Below are 19508 nucleotides of genomic sequence, written 5' to 3'. Positions count from 1 at the left end.
GACGGCACTAAAATGAATTACAAAGCAGGTGGCAAATGGCTTGGCTGAACACAGAGCAGTGTGGTCGTCTCTCTGTCATGGTAATCAGCTCGCCATTCTTTGGCTTGATCTGTTTACCATTTTCTACTTGCAATCCAACCAACGCCAGGGTAGGGGATAATGGGTATTCATTCACCATTCACCACACACTCCTCCTCCATCCTTTTTCTCTCTCCCATCTGAAGAGAGAAGTTTCCCACAAGCTGTGGCTCAGATAGATTCATGGCTGGGAGAGAGAACACCTGAAGGGGCCTAACGCTGCAGAGGCTGACACCTGTTTAAGGCCAGTGGAGCCTGGGAACACATAAGAGCAATAACCCACCCCCTTACACACACACACACAACCCCCCTCTTTAATCACTGCATCTTACCTCACTCCACACTCCCAACTCCCCTACCCTTTCTACTCCCCCGCACCACCACCACCACCACCACCACCATGCCTCCCTGCCTCCCTCCTGAAACTCCCTGCCTCAGTGGCGGGTGCCCAAGCTCCTGGTGACATATTACGCATCTGTTAAAATAAAACCAGCCGCCACATAAACCGAGGCCAGCAGTGGCTCTGGAGGGAGAGCAGTGCTCCATGCTGAGGACAGGCACAAACACTCTGCTGTGTGCGAATCATGACCTCAGCCACACAACTCACCAGCTGCACAGCACCACTGCTCCAGAGTCCAGACCTATCTCCTTACTCTAATTCAGTGGGCAGGTAGGTCATGTGGATGCTTTGGAGGAATCATTTTGTACTGGATAGCACATAATAAGGTTGGACCACACACTAAAACTTGAAGATCAAATTATAGGTGGACAAATATCAATGTGCTGTTAAAACATCAATGTGCCCTTATGGGATCAGTTCGTTCATTCTGATCAGGGAGATGTGAGTGATTATTGTCACTTATCAAGCTCTTTGTATAGGTTACTATGACTCCAATTATAATAATAATAATAATATGCCATTTAGCAGACGCTTTTATCCAAAGCGACTTACAGTCATGTGTGCATACATTTTTACGTATGGGTGGTCCCGGGGATCGAACCCACTACCCTGGCGTTACAAGCGCCATGCTCTACCAATTGAGCTACAGAGGACCAATTCCCATAAGCGAGTGGTTTCTCCTGTGAAGGTCCTTGTGGCACAAAACAGTCAGGCCACCACGCCACCAGCTCCTCAAACCAAATCAAATCAAATCAAATGTTATTTGTCACATATACACATGGGTTTAGCAGATGTTATTGTGGGTGTAGCGAAATGCTTGTGCTTCTAGCTCCGACAGTGCAGTTATATCTAACAAGTAATATCTAACATATCACAACATATACCCAATACACACAAATCTAGCAAGGAATGGAATTTAAGAATATATACATATAAGGACAAGCAATGACAGAGCGGCCTGGACTAAGATACAGTAGAATATTATAGTATAGAATACAGTATATACATATGAGATGAATAGTGCAAGATATGTAAAATTATTAAAGTGACTAGTGTTCCATTTCTTAAAGTGGCCAGTGATTTCAATAGGCAGCAGCAGCCTCTAATGTGCTAGTGATGGCTATTTAACAGTCTGATGGCCTTGAGATACAAGCTGATTTTCATTCTCTCGGTCCCAGCTTTGATGCACCTGTACTGACCTCGCCTTCTGGATGATAGCGGGGTGAACAGGCAGTGGCTCGGGTGGTTGATGTCCTTGATGATCTTTTTGGCCTTCCTTTGACATCGGGTGCTGTAGGTGTCTTGGAGGGTGGGTAGTTTGCCCCCGGTAATGCGTTCGTCAGACCGCACCACCCTCTGGAGAGCCCTGCAGTTGCGGGCGGTGCAGTTGCCGTACCAGGCGGTGATACAGCCTGACAGGATGCTCTCAATTGTGCATCTGTAAAAGTTTGTGAGGGTTTTAGGTGCCAAGCCAAATTTCTTCAGCCTCCAGAGGTTGAAGAGGCTCTGTTGCGCCAGCTGTCCTCACAGAGAGGGGAGACTTTGTCTTAGTGGTGACATCACCCTTGAGATGATGTCCAGGCTTCAGTGTGCAGACGGGCATCTGTGCTTACTCAGGTAGGCTGCCAAGCCTCCTCCTTTACTGTCAGGCTGGCAGAGGGAGCCTGGCATGCACACATGCACATACGCACGCGCAAACACACACACACACACAGGCTGTGCCCTGGGTCCGTGATGTGGCTCCTCTGCGCACAGTGTTGGCTCTCTCCCCAGCAGGCTGCACCAGCAGGTCTGCACTCTGAGAGGGAGTCCAGATCACCTGTACCCAGGCTCAACGGCAGCCCCATGGCAGTGCCAAACCAAACGTGTCCTGTACCACCGTGCCAGATCACCAAACTCATTTACAGCTAGTGTAGCACCACAGCGAGTCAGTAACGCTTCAGTATCCCTTTGTATTCGTTCTCTCCTTCTCAACCTCAACTTTCTTCAAGGCCAGCCATATCCTCCTTCTAACATAAATGCTGGGGGACAAGTAGCAAATATTCTTATATACTGTAATGTGAAGTGGTTGAGGTAATGTTACTGACACATGTAAAAGGCCACTTCAGGAGAAACTTTATGCCAATTTGCTTATGACACATTAAGGATTTTATTGCCTTAAACTGATTGAAATTAAAGAGGAAAAGTGTCATTATGACATTATTACAATCATGCTATTAATCTATAATCCAGCATTACTCAAAAAGCATGAGTAATCACGCCTGAAACAGACTGGCACTCGGAGCAACCATCAATAACCTGCTGAATAAGACATCAGTAATCCCTCCACTGGCCAATAGACTGTGAGGTGAGGGGTGGGACTCAAGGCCACACACTCCCTCGTCCTACACTGTTGCGGCTGCCTCAGTGAAGGAGAATAACAGCGATAGCAAAAAGCGAAGTGGGGAGAGTTATCCTTAACATTGGTAATCGACATAACTCAGGTCCTGGAGGCCTCACTGCTATGCTGACCACAAGACCTGTTAATCCAATAAACAGCTACTTTCTTAGAGACTGTGACCTTTTTCATTTTTCACTGTGTTTATTTCCCTCTGAACCCCCTGTCTGTCTGGACATTTGTTCAGCTGGACTAAGTGACTGAACTGAGGTGGTCCAGTTACTAAGAACCAAGTAGACTGTTAACGGATGTGGGGAGAGAGGATCCACTGAGGAATTCACTAGCTAGCTAGCAGGGGAGAGCAAAACAATTACAAAGAACATGTTTTGCAAGGGCTCCCTTGACAGGTCTACAGGGGTGGACATATATTTCATCTAACCACTTGATTAGAATTTATTTATTTATTTTTGCTCTGTAACAGTGTAAGATGATGTCAAATTGTGACAATACGCTAATGTCGCCTTTGTTATGTCTGTGGATTTTCTTCTGTCATTTTCAAAGGGTCTTCTGATGTAAATAGCCTACATGATTCTTGCTTGGTCTAAGGTTTTCATGAAACACATTTTACTATATAGAGTAAAATGTTGTAAGATATGAGAATAATATGACACTATAAAGGCAAAGCAACGTCAGACAGACATGAAATGAAAGAAAATGTCAGCCAAACATGACATACTGTATTCACATTTTTGGCAGGTTAGTGAAAACAGCGAAATCCCCAGTCTGTATTCTTCAGCATTGTTTAGAGTAGCTAATCAACTATCGCTACGTACAGTATGTGCTCAGTGCAGTAGTGGTTCCACACAATAATTGGCTAGTCCAATGACAAGACGAGTCATAATTTTCCTTTTCAAGTATCCAGCTCAAAAAAGCCATTGTGGCAATATACGTAACAATGCATGATAAACTAGCTAGCTAACTGTGTCGTCACCCATGAATACGTGTTCAATCAGCTAGCATTAACTTCACCCATGCTAAATCAGAATATGGTTAGACTATGCTTCGTTTTTGCAGATAGGTTTACATAAAGATGATCTTTGTTTCATGATCAAGAGAGTATAAAATATTAGAGCTCCATGCTCCTCCAAACTACAACATATCCAAAAGAAAACCCTATGCAAAGTCAAAAACTACAAACATGTTCCCTAATGGTATTGAAATGAACAAGTCACACCAAAGCTAATGCTGATGTGGCAGCGTCTGTGTGTGAGCGAGAGAGAGAGCAAAGAGAGAGAGAGAGAGAGAGAGAGAGAGAGAGAGAGAGAGAGAGAGAGAGAGAGAGAGAGAGAGAGAGAGAGAGAGAGAGAGCAGCACATGTGCATTCCCCATGGCGGAGAGTCAACCCCCCCCCCCCTTCAGCACCCTGGACAGCACATGGTCTTACTGTCTCTTGCCAAAAAAACCTCTACTGTACATTCATGTTCATTGGCAGAGAGCAGCAGCACAGTAGGCCATAAGTGTTAACACATGTTAGAGACTCACTATGCCTAAACATATTGAACAAGAAAAGAGCTGTTATTCACAGTAAACCAAAATATGTACTGTGCTTATGTTTTAATAAGCTTATTTTGCAAGTCAACAGGAGGAGAGTGATCAAGTTGAAGACCCACCCTAGTAACAGTAGCCTAACACATCTGACCTCCTACTAGAGCAGACATAAAGGATCCCAGGCAGGGGCAGATCTAAAGGACTACTAAGCACATGTGCACCACATGACTGTGTAGTAGGCCTAATCCTATTATAGGGAGGTCCTGATCTTTCCAGGTGACCCACAGCAAACCTCAACTACTGCAATCAACTTACATTGCAGACATCCAGGTTATCACCGTCATGAAAATAAACATAATCTACTGGAAGTTTGACCTTTATATATCATACTTTATATAGGTCACCAAACGTGGAATTGTTACAGATCAACGTTTACCTCTAATGTTTGCCTATATCAAATGACCAATGTTTGCCTATATCAAATGACCAATGTTTGCCTATATCAAATGACCATAGCATTGGACGTAATGGAATACAGCAAACAAGAGGTATTCTTCTTACCTGAATCGTTCTGCTTCTGCTCGTCCACATTGACATGGATTGGGAGTCCGTCTGGGCCCACTGTGGCTGGAGCCCTGGTGGGCTTGTTCACGGCGGAGGTCATGGGGGCAGATGTGAAGTATTCTGTGTCGATGTCTGTGGTGACGTCCGAGCCTTCAGTCAGGGTTTCACTGGGGGACTCAGGGAGGTGAGTGGTGGACTCTTCAATGACCTGGACGCCTGAGGTCACATCCTCAGCTGAAGTCTCAATGTTGATGAGAACGGCAGCTGCTGTTGTGCTCACTGAGGAAGGCTGCTTGGATGTCACGGTTGCATGTAGTGGGGTGGATTCAGTTGGCGGGGCCTGTGTTTGACATGCCTCCTCCCTGTACACGATGGCTGGTGTCTCTACATCATGAGGAAGATGTTTCTGGGTGGCCTCAGCTTCAGAAACACCCTCTGTCTCAGCCAGGTGAGTGACGGCTTGCACGGTCGAGTCTTGGGATGAGGGTGTGGTCAGGGCATCAGTTTTTGAGTCATCTAAAGGCTTCAATGATGAATCCGTTGGTATTGTTGAGCGTGTGGCTCCTGGTTGTGTCGGGGTGGTGGTGGTCTCAATGCCGGAGCCGGGATCTGTATCACACACGATTGGGACAGTGGTGGGAGATGGGCTTGTTGAGGGCTCATCATGCACCGCTTGGGTTGGAGGAAGTCCCTCTACAAATCCTTCTGTTCCAATCTCATCAACATAGACTGGGGAGGGGGTTGTTGAATGTAGGTCCTCCTCAGAGGCTGCCTCTGTTTCTGGGGACACTGTTGTACCAGCGGGATTGAATTGATCAGCGTGGGGGCTAAGTGTGCTTCTGTCCTCAGTGCTTACTGCCACTGTAGAGGATACCCTTGGTGTAGGTGACAAGGTGAGCGATGCGGCGGAGCCCAGGCCAACGGGGGTTTCAGGTACCATCCCACTGCCCTCCACGTCATCAGTGAATAAGGTCATCACCATACTAGGAGTGGCAGTGGATGTTGTGGGTGGGGTAGTTTCAGTGGTGACTGCATCAGAGGATCCCTCAAGGACCTCTGCTGTTGAGGGCTGGGCAGTAGCCTCAACTTCACTACGATCAATTGGTTGAGAAGTAGCGCCACTCACTGACACATCTGGAGTGGTGGGGGCAGTCATCATTGCGGAATCATCTGTGGTTTCAAGAGTGTAGGGCAGTTCAGTTACATGTAGACTGGACTCATCTGTAGTGTCCTCAGTACTAATAGGTTCATCTGTAGTTTGCTCAGAGGTGATTGGTTCTTCCGTAGTTTCCTCAGTGGTGATTGATTCAGTTGGTTTGGTTGTCGAAACTGATTTGGCATCTTTCAGGTCGGAGGTAATCTCCGGAGTGATCCCTTCCAGGATGGTTTCCTCTGTGTTTCCGTGAGCAAACATGGGTTCTGTGCTTGGAGAGGCCTCTAGAAGAATGTCAGGCTGAACCGTGCCCACTTCAATCACGGAGTGATCCTCTGGTTCTTCTATGGCTTCAGCCAATCTCTGCCCAGATTCTGTGCTCTGTGGCTGGGCCACGGTGGTACCTCCGGATTCTTCAGGTTTGGCATCTTCCACCTGGACGGCTGCAGTGGCCGGAGGGGGATTAGTGGAGGTAGTATCACCAGGATGTGGAGTTGTTGGACCTCCTTTTGTAGTGGGTGGAGCTTGAAACGAGTCTCCGCGGTTAGAGTACAACTCCACATGGCTTGGGCTTTCCTCAAAGTCATTGACGTTGTAATCGGGGAAGGCTGTTGTCATGACATTGTCAACGGTCTGCTTGGTGATGGTGGCAGCGGTAGTGTGTGGCTCTGTAGCAGTGGTTGTGTGTAGCAGGGTCACCTCCTCAAGATCGTCTTCATGTGTTACCGGGGTGGGGCGAGGCGGGGCCATGCTGGTTGAGAACATAGACGGTGTTGCCGCTGTTTCAGCTGATTCTCCTGTCTCTGTAACAAGTTCAGAGCTCAGGGTCTGGGTAGCGCTGCCTCTGTCCAGAGGAGAGAGCTCTGTGGTGGAACCAATGGGGGATGTGGCCACCATGGGGGGGGGCGTAGTAGCACCCTCCACAGACACATCCACCCAGGTTGTCTGATTTCTCAGCTCCCTCCTAGCTGCGGACAGAAGAATGGAAATCAAGTGTATTACTGTCAATGAAATCCCCAGACCAAAAAAAGTGCCTGAAACAAAAAGAACCAATGACTTACACATAAAAATATGGTCAGGCCCGAAAATAGTTTGTAACATAAGAACGGAGTGATTAATAGCCAGTAAATTCATATCCCACTGTCTTATTTTTGGACCACTTAACTATTTAATCTGGGATCTTTCATTCTATTTTCAAACTACCCAGTTCCTGTCTGAGGTTCACTGGCTGGCACCAGAATGGTACGTTTGTCTTGGCTGTACCTTGCCAACTCACTCAATCCGCCAGGTTTCACACAGCACTACCCACTTACAATACAGCAGACACGCTGGTGTATGGCACGAAGCCAGTATAGACTTCACTATAAACCCTACAGTGAGTGTCCTCAGAAGACCCAGCCTCTAGACCTACAAATCATGACATCATTTCCCACAGCCCGCAATAAGTCTAATAATGATTGATTATTGTATCAAACAAAGCAAAGTAAAGTAATCCCCTTCAAATGTAATTCCCCTTACTAAACTTGGGACTCATCTTACAATGTTCTCTATATTTGCAGAGTTTATAATAATTTGTAACACTTGGTCAAAAATGTTTCTTCTTGTGAGGAAAACAACTAAATCAGAGTGAAATCCCAGGCATGGCTTAATAACATAGTGTTGCCATGGCATGGGAGTGTAGGGCATGAAATAACTCTGTGTAAACATGATGCTTAGAGACACATCAAAGTTTTGAAAGCTGTTGTGTTTATCACTAGTCCATCCATAAATTCACACTTTCTCTCCAAGAAATAATGATATTCTTCTGAAATTATTGTGACATGTTATGGCGCATCAGTAATGAAAGCAGTTTCCCACCCCAGAGGCTTGTAATCATAACAAGGGTTCAAAATACCAAACAATGGTCATAAATTGTGTCTAGAAGTCCAGTATTATCATGTTGATCCACTCAGAATGTTCTTTCCCTCCATTCCCACCACTAGCACAGGCTAGTTTCCATAGCACAGGCAGATACTGTAATGTAGGTGAGGTCATTTTCAAAGCTTTCTATTTTCAACGTTAAGACAAGTGCAAACTTAGAACATTCATTTCACATTTCCTACTGTGTCTATAGGCATGCATGTGTCCATTAAGAGTGAATTAAACAGTGGTGTAAAGTACTTAAGTAAAAATACTTCAAAGTACTACTTAAGTCGTTTTTGGGGGTATCTGTACATTACTTTACTATTTACTTTTACTTCATTACATTCCTAAAGAAAATTATGTACTTTTTACTCCATACATTTTCCCTGACACCCAAAAGTACTCGTTACATTTTGAATGCTTGGCAGGACATGAAAATGGTCTAATTCACACACTTACAATGAGGGAAAAAAGTATTTGATCCCCTGCTGATTTTGTACATTTTCCCACTGACAAAGAAATGATCAGTCTATAATTTTAATGGTAGGTTTTTTTGAACAGCGAGAGACAGAATAACAACAAAAAAATCCAGAAAAACGCATGACAAACATGTTATAAATTGATTTGCATTTTAATGAGGGAAATAAGTATTTGACCCCCTCTCAATCAGAAAGATTTCTGGCTCCCAGGTGTCTTTCATACAGGTAACGAGCTGAGATTAGGAGCACACTCTTAAAGGGAGTGCTCCTAATCACAGCTTGTTACCTGTATAAAAGACACCTGTCCACAGAAGCAATCAATCAATCAGATTCCAAACTCTCCACCATGGACAAGACCAAAGAGCTCTCCAAGGATGTCAGGGACAAGATTGTAGACCTACACAAGGCTGGAATGGGCTACAAGGCCATTGCCAAGCAGCTTGGTGAGAAGGTGACAACAGTTGGTGCGATTTGCAAATGGAAGAAACACAAAAGAACTGTCAATCTCCCTCGGCCTGGGGCTCAATGCAAGTTCTCACCTCGTGGAGTTGCAATGATCATGAGAACTGTGAGGAATCAGCCCAGAACTACACAGGAGGATCTTGTCAATGATCTCAAGGCAGCTGGGACCATAGTCACCAAGAAAACAATTGGTAACACACTATGCCGTGAAGGACTGAAATCCTGCAGCGCCCGCAAGGTCCCCCTGCTCAAGAAAGCACATATACAGGCCTGTCTGAAGTTTGCCAATGAACATCTGAATGATTCAGAGGAGAACTGGGTGAAAGTGTTGTGGTCAGATGAGACCAAAATCGAGCTCTTTGGCATCAACTCAACTCGCCGTGTTTGGAGGAGGAGGAATGCTGCCTATGACCCCAAGAACACCATCCCCACCGTCAAACATGGAGGTGGAAACATTATGCTTTGGGGGTATTTTTCTGCTATGGGGACAGGACAACTTCACCGCATCAAAGAGACGATGGACGGGGCCATGTACCGTCAAATCTTGGGTGAGAACCTCCTTCCCTCAGCCAGGGCATTGAAAATGGATCGTGGATGGGTATTCCAGCATGACAATGACCCAAAACACACGGCCAAGGCAACAAAGGAGTGGCTCAAGAAGAAGCACATTAAGGTCCTGGTGTGGCCTAGCCAGTCTCCAGACCTTAATCCCATAGAATATATGTGGAGGGAGCTGAAGGTTCGAGTTGCCAAACGTCAGCCTCAAAACTTTAATGACTTGGAGAAGATCTGCAAAGAGGAGTGGGACAAAATCCCTCCTGAGATGAGTGCAAATCTGGTGGCCAACTACAAGAAACGTCTGACCTCTGTGATTGCCAACTAGGGTTTTGCTACCAAGTACTAAGTCATGTTTTGCAGAGGGGTCAAATACTTTTTTCCCTCATTAAAATGCAAATCAATTCATAACATTTTTGACATGCGTTTTTCAGGATTTTGTTGTTGTTATTCTGTCTCTCAGTGTTCAAATAAACCTACCATTAAAATTATAGACTGATCATGTCTTTGTCAGTGGGCAAACGTACAAAATCAGCAGGGGATCAAATACTTTTTTCCCTCACTGTATCAGGAGAACATCCCTGGTCATCCCTACTGCCTCTGATCTGGCGGACTCACTAAACACATGCTTCGTTTGTAAATTATGTCTGAGTGTTGGAGTGTGCCCCTGGCGATACGTACATTTTTAAAAGAACAAAATTGTGCCGTCTGGTTTGCTTAATATAAGGAATTTTAAATGATTTATACTTTTACTTTTTGATACTTAAGTATATTTTAGCAATTACATTTACTTTTGATACTTAAGTATATTTTAAACCAAATACTTTTAGACTTTTACTCAAGTAGGATTTTACTGGGTGACTTTCACTTTTACTTGAGTAATTTCTATTAAGGTATCTTTACCTTTACTCTAGCATGCAATTGGGTACTTTTTCCACCACTGGAATTAAACAGCACATACACTTTTAGACGTCTATTCTTGTGGTTTTGTGGAGTGGCTCTTGTTTTTGGGTCTCTTTATGCCTGTCATCCCACTGTCTCTGAGTTTACTGGTGTTGTCCCTGTCTGTGCTCCAGCTCCTGACTTCATGTGGCCACTGGAGCTGCTCCTCCAATATGCCTAATCATAATTATGACCCCTCCCTATAAGCTACAGCACTGTAGGACTATTGAAGTTAAGTTGCTAAGAGATCAATCCTATATTCCTCCCAGACTGCTCTCAGTGACTGGATCAAAGCTTGATTGTTCAGAAGGCACATCCTCGCTCGTTCTCTCACTGCCCCTATGTCTGACTCACTCTCTTACTCCCCCCTCCCCCCTTCTCTCTCTCTCTCCCCCTCTCCCTCTCTCTCATATATATATACACACATACACACACCTCCTCAGGGGCCCGACAGGCTGTGTAATGCAGACGACAGCTGTTCAGCATTACGTACTTTCCCTCCTTCTCTACGCAGCTATCTCTGATGTAAGGTGTGAGACACTTTTTTCCCTAGCAGGAAAAATAGACCCTGGTCTGTTAGAAAGCAGAGGGAGTGCACTATCTCACTGATGTTTGTGTGCTGTCACTGTTACTGGGTCCTTTGTTTTCTCCAGTCCAGGGACCAAATTATCCCTCCATTTTCCTCCTCTGCCACTCTCTCATCTAACTGACTAATGTTTATATAACGTCTTATTTGGTGTTTTTGTGTTCCTGGAAGGGGAAATGATTAAGTGTCCCATCCAATGGAAAAGGGGGTACTTGAAAAGCACTTAGGCGAGAACAAAACCAAAAAGTGAGAGCTAAAATGGAATACAGGGAGAGCTAAAATGGAATACAGGGAGAGCTATAATGGAATACACAAATGGGGAGGTAAGAGTGCACTCTTTGTGTGACCTCCTAACCCTGTGACCTCTAGCGTCTCTCAGGGAGGCCCAATGGCCTGGCAGGGGGCGGCTTATCTAGCCGATCCTCGTTTAAAAAGATGGAATGGCCACGTCAGAGGTCGGCTTATCTAGCCGACCCTCGTTTAAAAAGATGGAAAGGCCAGGTCAGAGGTCACCAAGGCTGACTGGTTTTAGAAGTCCGGTCAGTAGCTCCATCCGTTATCCTAACGTCTGCTCTGATAACTACCAAGTGAGTGTTACAGAAAAGGGGCCAACTCTGACAGTGGAAACGTGAGGACAGAGGAGAAAAGAGAGAGATAGGGAGAGGAGAAAGTCTGACAGACCTGTATCTGCACTTTGTTTTGGTGGCCGAGTCATTTGGCATCACCTGGAGATGTCATGATTAGATAGAGTTTATCTAACTTGGATCAAATAAGTATATTATCAAGTATTTGAACATCTTATATTTGTATCTTTTATGAGGGAGTATGTGACTGTTTTCTCTGCTCAACTGCACCATTGAGGTTATCCAAGGCTAGCCACAGAGAAAGAAAACACAAAATGCGCCCTGCCTTGAAGTAATACAGCTATTAAAGCCAAACAGATAATTACTGTGTAGGACTCTCCAACACACCATTGGTCAATAAATCACCCATTAGTATCAGATTGGGCTATGCATTGAGTAAATCACCCCTCAGATTGGGCTATGCATCGAGATCAAAGACAGCAAGAGTTTAGAATTATGATTTCATCCTACTGTTAGCCAATCCCAATTTAGTTGCTGAGGGCGGGAACCCAAAAGGACATACAGTAAGGTCAGTAATTCAATGTAACAGGCTACACAGTCTAGTTAGAGTGAAACGCACAGCGCTCTACATAGGGATCTGTTTCGTTCGTTTTCTTGACAAAAGAAACACTAAAATTAACATGCAAATAAACCATACAATCAATACAAGGTGAGTTATACACAACATTTTGAGAGTGTTTTGTAGACATTTCAGTATTAGTGTCAGAGGGTGCAGACAAGATGAGGATTGGTGGGTGGGAGTGAAGCAGCTGCACCCTAAAGGGGTGACATCACGGCACTGGCCTTGACCAGAAATACTAAATACTCTCTGACCTCAGTCTGTGTCTGAGTAGTATGCTCTGAGAGTGCTCTGTTAAATCCAAAAGGAACCCTTTCCACATAGATGAGAATACCTATGTATGTTTACCTGTAAAGCAGTAGGCTCCCAGCTGTGTGGAGGGTTCTGGGAAGCCCGTCTGGTTCCTGTAGCGGTACATGGTCCTGACGCCCAGTAGACCTCCACCACACTGCATTCTGGGTACGGCGACGGGATGGCGAGCGCTGCCGTCAGAGAGCCAGCCGTAGTCACACCTGTCCAGACCCTGTCTCCAGGCGGAGTGGAGCTGACCCGGCGACGCCAGTATGGCGTTCCTGTTCTCACACTCCTTCTTCGCCTCCTCAAACGTCATCTTACGGGTCACAGGCGCATAGTATACCTCACCTGAAAACAAACAGGCATTACATGTCAATTGTGACTTTCTAGTGACTGGGTATCAGGGTGTTGTAATACAACTTCTATGTGTGCTATCACTGACTGACAATTTGAGTTCTGTTCTCCCTATTATAAGCATTTGTATTGACCTTTTCATAAACTTCTATGTGACAGTACACTTTAATAAATCAAGTGGATATGGCTACTGGGGAATGTGGATATAGGAAAACATATTAGGGCTGTGACGATACCAGTATCGCAATATTTTTTCAATGGCAAAAATGAAAACACGAAGCAGACCAAACGCTTTGGTCTTTTAAAAACCTAATAATGTTTGTTTCCTTGCTATGATACTAACGAGTATTGCAATACTGGTATCGTCCCTAACAAATATGTCATTCCAATTTGACCATGGAAGCAGTTTCATAAAGATATAGAGCCATAACTATAAGCCAGTGTCAATGCTGTGGAGGGCTCTGGGCCTAAACCTTCACCAACTAATTAATTTAGGACTACAGTACAGCATTCATTCCATTATCCTGAGGTGGGCTAGCAATGCTGACTATGTGTTTGCACTTTTAAAGACGGTCTATCCCTCATGCCATTAGGTCCCCCACAGTGGGTGTGGCAGTCCATGGTTAATGTAGTTAATGACGTTGACTACATTAACCACTTACTGGTTATGTTTTCAACTTCTCAACATCATCAAACACTTCTAGTTCAAAACAAGCAACAGTGGGGATAAAAAGACTGCATGTTTCCAGTTAAGATTTGGGTGTAACGTTCACTGTCTTCTCAGTAGTTTCCATATGAATTATCCCACACTTTAAACCTTACAGATTTACTGCTGTATGGTTCGGACATCCCCAGTCGCAGTGTCTGGTGTTAAATTTGCCTTTAATAATGCAGGCGTGAGACATATTAAACACCACAACACACAACTGGCTGTTTCTGTTCTGTTGCCATGTGTCTCAGTGTCAAGGGAAGTAGACTCTGGTTTGCTAAACATTGGAACATCTCTCAACATCTCTTTTCACTGAAAGTCCCGGAATCCATAAATATGCATTTATATGCACAGTAATACCATACAGAGACATTGCACTATAAGGTATGACAGTGTATATACAGGCAGTATGTATAAGGTATGACAGTGTATATACCGTACAGAGGCAGTCTGTATAAGGTATGACAGTGTATATACCGTACAGATGCAGTATGTATAAGGTATGACAGTGTATATACCGTACAGAGGCAGTCTGTATAAGGTATGACAGTGTATATACCGTACAGAGGCAGTATGTATAAGGTATGACAGTGTATATACCGTACAGAGGCAGTCTGTATAAGGTATGACAGTGTATATACCGTACAGAAGCAGTCTGTATAAGGTATGACAGTGTATATACCGTACAGAGGCAGTCTGTATAAGGTATGACAGTGTATATACCGTACAGAGGCAGTATGTATAAGGTATGACAGTGTATATACCGTACAGAGGCAGTATGTATAAGGTATGACAGTGTATATACCATACAGAGGCAGTATGTATAAGGTATGACAGTGTATATACCGTACAGAGGCAGTATGTATAAGGTATGACAGTGTATATACCGTACAGAGGCAGTATGTATAAGGTATGACAGTGTATATACCGTACAGAGGCAGTCTGTATAAGGTATGACAGTGTATATACCGTACAGAGGCAGTATGTATAAGGTATGACAGTGTATATACCGTACAGAGGCAGTATGTATAAGGTATGACAGTGTATATACCGTATAGGTACGATTTTGGATTCAGGATCAAGGGCGTTTGATGCTATTTCCTACTTCACAGCAACAACAAAACAAACAATATATATATATATATATATATATATATATATATATATATATATATGATGCCTTCTTGAACATATGAACTTTCATATGCCTTAATTACAAAGTTGTATGGGTCCGTAAATATGAATAAAACATTTAAATTATGAGCCTAGTTTAGCCAAGGAGAAACCACTGAGCTATATAGGGAGAACGTTAGGATCCATGATTGGCTAAGATAATAGATGGGGGTGGATAATAGACAGACTTCTTTCTGGAGGACAATGCCATGCTGACTCATGAGTTTAAATGTGAATTTTTAAAGGCTTTAGAGGCCGTTAACAATGTTGAATGGGCGTAAACAAAGAAGAGCTCTCTAGGAAGTGTGAAAAACATTCAAGGTCTTTTTTCTCCTACTTATCTCCAAGTGGGATAACAAGTTGATCAAATTTCAAAGAAGCAGAACTTTCTCATGTTTACCCCAACTGCAGTGTATGATATACAATTTTGAAGCTATGTGTCTGAACTTTTATAACATATATTAAAATAATGATCATTTGATATAATATCAACTTCCTGAATTCAGTCACAAATTTGTGTTTGTGTACTTTGCATTATTGAACTGTGAGCAGAACATGGTGAGGTGCAGGTGGGGGGGTGCTGCTCCCTGGCTGACACCATAATGGAGTAACTACATGTGTTCCTCAGCTGGCCTTCATCACAGTGCATTAAGATCAACACTACTACATGTTACACCCTAATGGTATTATCATACTCCTCGTCATCCAAGAGGATTTGACCTGATAATACCACAAGGAAGACACGTGTGATACTTTCCCAGCGTGAGTGGCATGAGGAGTGATGTTAGCGCTCAGAGACAAGTGATGGAGCACGCTGCGACTCACGTTCAATTTGTCAGCAGGCTCAGCGTGAAGGATAAACACAGATAATAAAGTGTATTGGCAGCTCTCATGTTTTCCCTTTATGGAGCCAGAAGCATTTAAAGCTCCCATCACCACATCGTTTCTGGTGTCGTTTTTAGAGCCTTTGTGGAGGGAAGGAGGAATCTGGTCCAACATTGAGCGCCTGGCAGTTTGTCTCTGTTGATCGCTGTGGTTGTCAGGGGAATAACGTTTGGCACCATGCTGCTTGTCAAAGTTACGTAGAGTTACTGTAGCCTTCACTCATTCCTATTTACAGACCATGAAATATGTTATAAACAGGCAACAAACAAGTTAGAATCCAGTAAATATTTTGAGAGGAAATGCCTCGCCGCATGCATTTACTTGCTAAATTGGTACATTGCCACCTCTTTCCATCACCAGGTGTGTAGAAACTCAATACTCCCCCTGACTAGCATCAGTGTAGCTTAGCAGCTTAGCTGTGTATGGTTCCACTGGATGTGCTCATCTTGGTTTTCATTGGATGTACCACTAGCTCCCTACATCCCACATGTTGATCTCTTACCATCCAGCTTGTCCACATAACAGTAGACATCATAGGTCTCTGTGGCCTTCCTGGCTCCATACGTCCTCACCCCAGCCTTCCTCTGCAGGTTGCCATAGCAGCCAGGTCTAGGTCTGGTGATTGGGTATCTACACATGCAAGGAGAAGATAAGATCAGGTAATGTTATTGATCCCCAAAGGGAAAGTTTATTGCATCAGCCAACCTGTACATCATGTCATAAATGAGAGAGCCAGGGAGTCAGAATAGAGCTGGTACTGTCACTGGCTTAAACTCAGTATATATCAGTATACATGCAAATTCAGACCAACAACAACTATGGCAGAGAGGGTAAACTAAACAGTTTTAGACTTCAGGCCCTGTGACAACCAGTTACCAGTAGCCTGTGAGCCAGTCCATTTCTAATTTAGCCAATGACTTCTATTTTGTTTTTGACACAAACAGAATAGAACATTGAAGGTCGTCTCACCTAACTGACAGATCTGCGATCCAGCCTGCATCACATTGGTCAAAGCCGTCGTCATAGGCTGATTTGAGCTGGTCAAGCGTGGCGATGGAGGCTCCTATGGTTTGGCAGGCCTGGACAGCGCTCCTGTAGTTCATGTTGTACCTGCTGTTGCTTGCCCGGTAGTGAAACACAACACCTGGGAACAAACACACACACACATATACACATACACAAACACACATATATATACACACACACACACACACAAAAACAAATTAGGTCCTGTGTAGAAAAGTGCCTTAGCAAACAATGGTTTAATAATCAGTGAGTAAAAAAACTAGGTGTCATGACCCCTGTCTAATAGCACACACGTGTTAAATAAATCAGGGTCTAATATGTTTCTTGTGATGATTTAGCTGAAGATGACTAGAACCCTCTGCAATGACCACAAATGAAGATAACTCTGGATGATTTAGAGACGATATCATGGCCCTGACTTCCCATATTTGTGTCAGTTGACTGACTCTGAAGAAATTAATGATGTCTGTGATTATAATTGCAGCGAGTTGGAGAGATGGGTGGTTATGTCTCCGTGAAAGCCAAAGCGATCCCAAATCAACCCATCCCTGTTTTCAACATGTCCAAAATATGAGTTATGTCTGCCAGATAATCTAACTCCCCAAATAAAGATTGAGAATAGAGGCATGTTAAGTTATTGGGACATCGATATCCTACTACACAAATATTAAGATTTACACCACGGTTGCCATAGCTCTGGAACTGTTCTGCATAATATCCCACTTGGGACATAGACCATAAACACGACAATATTCAACATTGTATGGTGACACCTCATCAGTGACTGATCTTACTGTGTTTGTCTTTTATCAGATCATATCTAGTTTTCCTGGTGAGAAGAGTAACTTTGCATGCCACTGTTTTCAATGAGAAACTGTTGCGATGCAAAACATAGGGAGAAAGACTGTTAAACTAATACCAGATGTACTCCCTTCAAACCAATTATATAATGATTAACGCATGATTGTTGCCTATACTAAATCGATAAAACAAGATGTCTAATTATAAGAGCATGGGGTCATTCAGGTTAAAAGGAGGGGAAACATCAACAGGCACCCAATATCATCAAATGCACACAATACTTAGGCCTATAATGTATCTGAGTAACTCCTCCCAATGTCATAGCCACTCCAGAAGTGATGTGTCCCAAGTGACGATACATATAGAGTTGGGTCCAAATGTATTATCATCCATATGTAGGAATGATCGTCCAAAGATAACTCTGTAGTGAGAATGTGTGTCTCTAGCACAAAATGCAGGAAACCCCTAGTCTACAGTCGACATGTCCTCCCTACTTTCATATTTACTGAATGACACATTGAGGGAAAGTGCTTTGATTTCTTACTAAGACGTCTCCACCACCCCCATTACATTCAAAGGTTGGCTCATCAACTTCATAAGCTTATCAAACGTTTTCTAACATGAACTTGCCAGAGTGTCAATGTGCCTAGCAGATTTTTTCTCCAGCATAAGGGAAGAAGCAGAGAAATTGACTATACAGAAATAAACAGATGACACCAACCGTTGACGTCGAGGTTGACCGTGTCCTGCGTATCCTCGATACCATACATGACCTCGCAGCGGTAGGTGCCTGCGTCACTGGCTCGGAGCTTCACCATGGTCAAAGAGGAATCCCCCACATCCTCTGGGTGGCTGGGCACCGACACGCGGTTTCTGTAGATGGGGCCTATCTTAATGACGCCATTTTGGGCCACGAGCACTGTGGATTCCTGTTCCCCATCCATTTTGGTCCATTTGATGCGCAGGTAGTCGGTGCTGGAGTGGGTTACTGTGCCGTTGGCGTTGAAGGAGGGCATGGCAGTGGGCATGGTGGAGAAGTGGCACGGCAAAACCACCTTCCCCGAGAGGGAGCCACTCACAGGCCTCATCATGGTTAACGTGTTGGAGGCTGGGAAATATTTAAAAAAAGACTAGGTAAAGCAGCTGAAATAGATAAATGACTGAACAATGGCATGTTTTTTCACAATCAAGGGAATCAGAGAATAACAATGTTAGCTCTGGCGCAGTATCAGTATGGGTGATAAAAGGACAACAACAACAAAAACAACAAGAAACAATACATTGATTCAAGGTTGTCTCCTTAGACCACACTACCAAAGCTTTTCCTCTAGCTTTAAACATGGGCATCTGTTTATGTCGTCTGTGAAAAGGTCTTAATAAAAAGTTAAACCTTTTATTCAAAGTTCAAACACTCTGTAAAGACTTCTAATTAGTCAAGTGTATTGCTAGTTTGCTATGAACCTCTTATTCAAAAACACACACGGAGGGTGTAACATTAACTCCCAGACAACTAAAGGACATGCATCATAGCACCAAACTGGCCCTTGGAAAGTCAATCCTCATCCTCAAAATGATGGGTGGGGAGACTCCCAGTGATATATACAGAATGTGATGTATATAAATGTGTATGATATAAAATAGTCAAAGAGCAAAAAAGCCTTAAAAGTTGTTCCACTACTATACTCCTTGTCATGAACCATAAGACCAACTGACTCACTGTTCTTCCAGGCTATCAGCTAATTGGCTGGTTTCCCAGACATAGATTTAGCCTAGTTTTGGACTAAGGAGCACGTTCAATGGAGAATCTCCATTGACATGCTTTTTAGTCCAGGATTAGGCTTAATCTGTGTCTGGGAAACCCTATAATCTACAAATGATACTTAAAATGCGATGTCAAGTCATAGATTAACAGAGTTTTCAAGTCATCACAGTAAAAGCTCTTATTTGGTCCACATATCTTAAAACATCTTGTTACTCTCTCTCTATGAAGGCCTACAAAGCAACAAAAAAATAATGC

The 19508-nt window shown here is 43.7% G+C and overlaps 1 protein-coding gene across 1 annotated transcript in view; it reads right to left on the bottom strand.

Moving 5' to 3' along the window:
• LOC311140886 (versican core protein-like) overlaps positions 1–18582 on the bottom strand; it is a gene marked incomplete at its 5' end in the record, with an annotated part of 56715 nt that extends 38133 nt beyond the window's left edge. The window contains 5 exons of the mRNA XM_084176160.1: positions 4965–7088; positions 12598–12891; positions 16167–16294; positions 16634–16808; positions 18213–18582. Coding sequence (XP_084032286.1) covers positions 4965–7088; positions 12598–12891; positions 16167–16294; positions 16634–16808; positions 18213–18582 — 3091 coding nt within the window. The remainder of the gene's footprint in view (positions 1–4964; positions 7089–12597; positions 12892–16166; positions 16295–16633; positions 16809–18212) is intronic.
• Positions 18583–19508: the final 926 nt, after the last annotated feature.

The sequence above is a fragment of the Coregonus lavaretus genome (genome assembly GCF_964263955.1).
Source record: "Coregonus lavaretus genome assembly, chromosome: 14".
NCBI classification, from domain to species: domain Eukaryota; kingdom Metazoa; phylum Chordata; class Actinopteri; order Salmoniformes; family Salmonidae; genus Coregonus; species Coregonus lavaretus.
The sequence above is the reverse complement of the archived record's forward strand: the minus strand, read 5'-3'. Positions and strand labels throughout refer to the sequence as shown.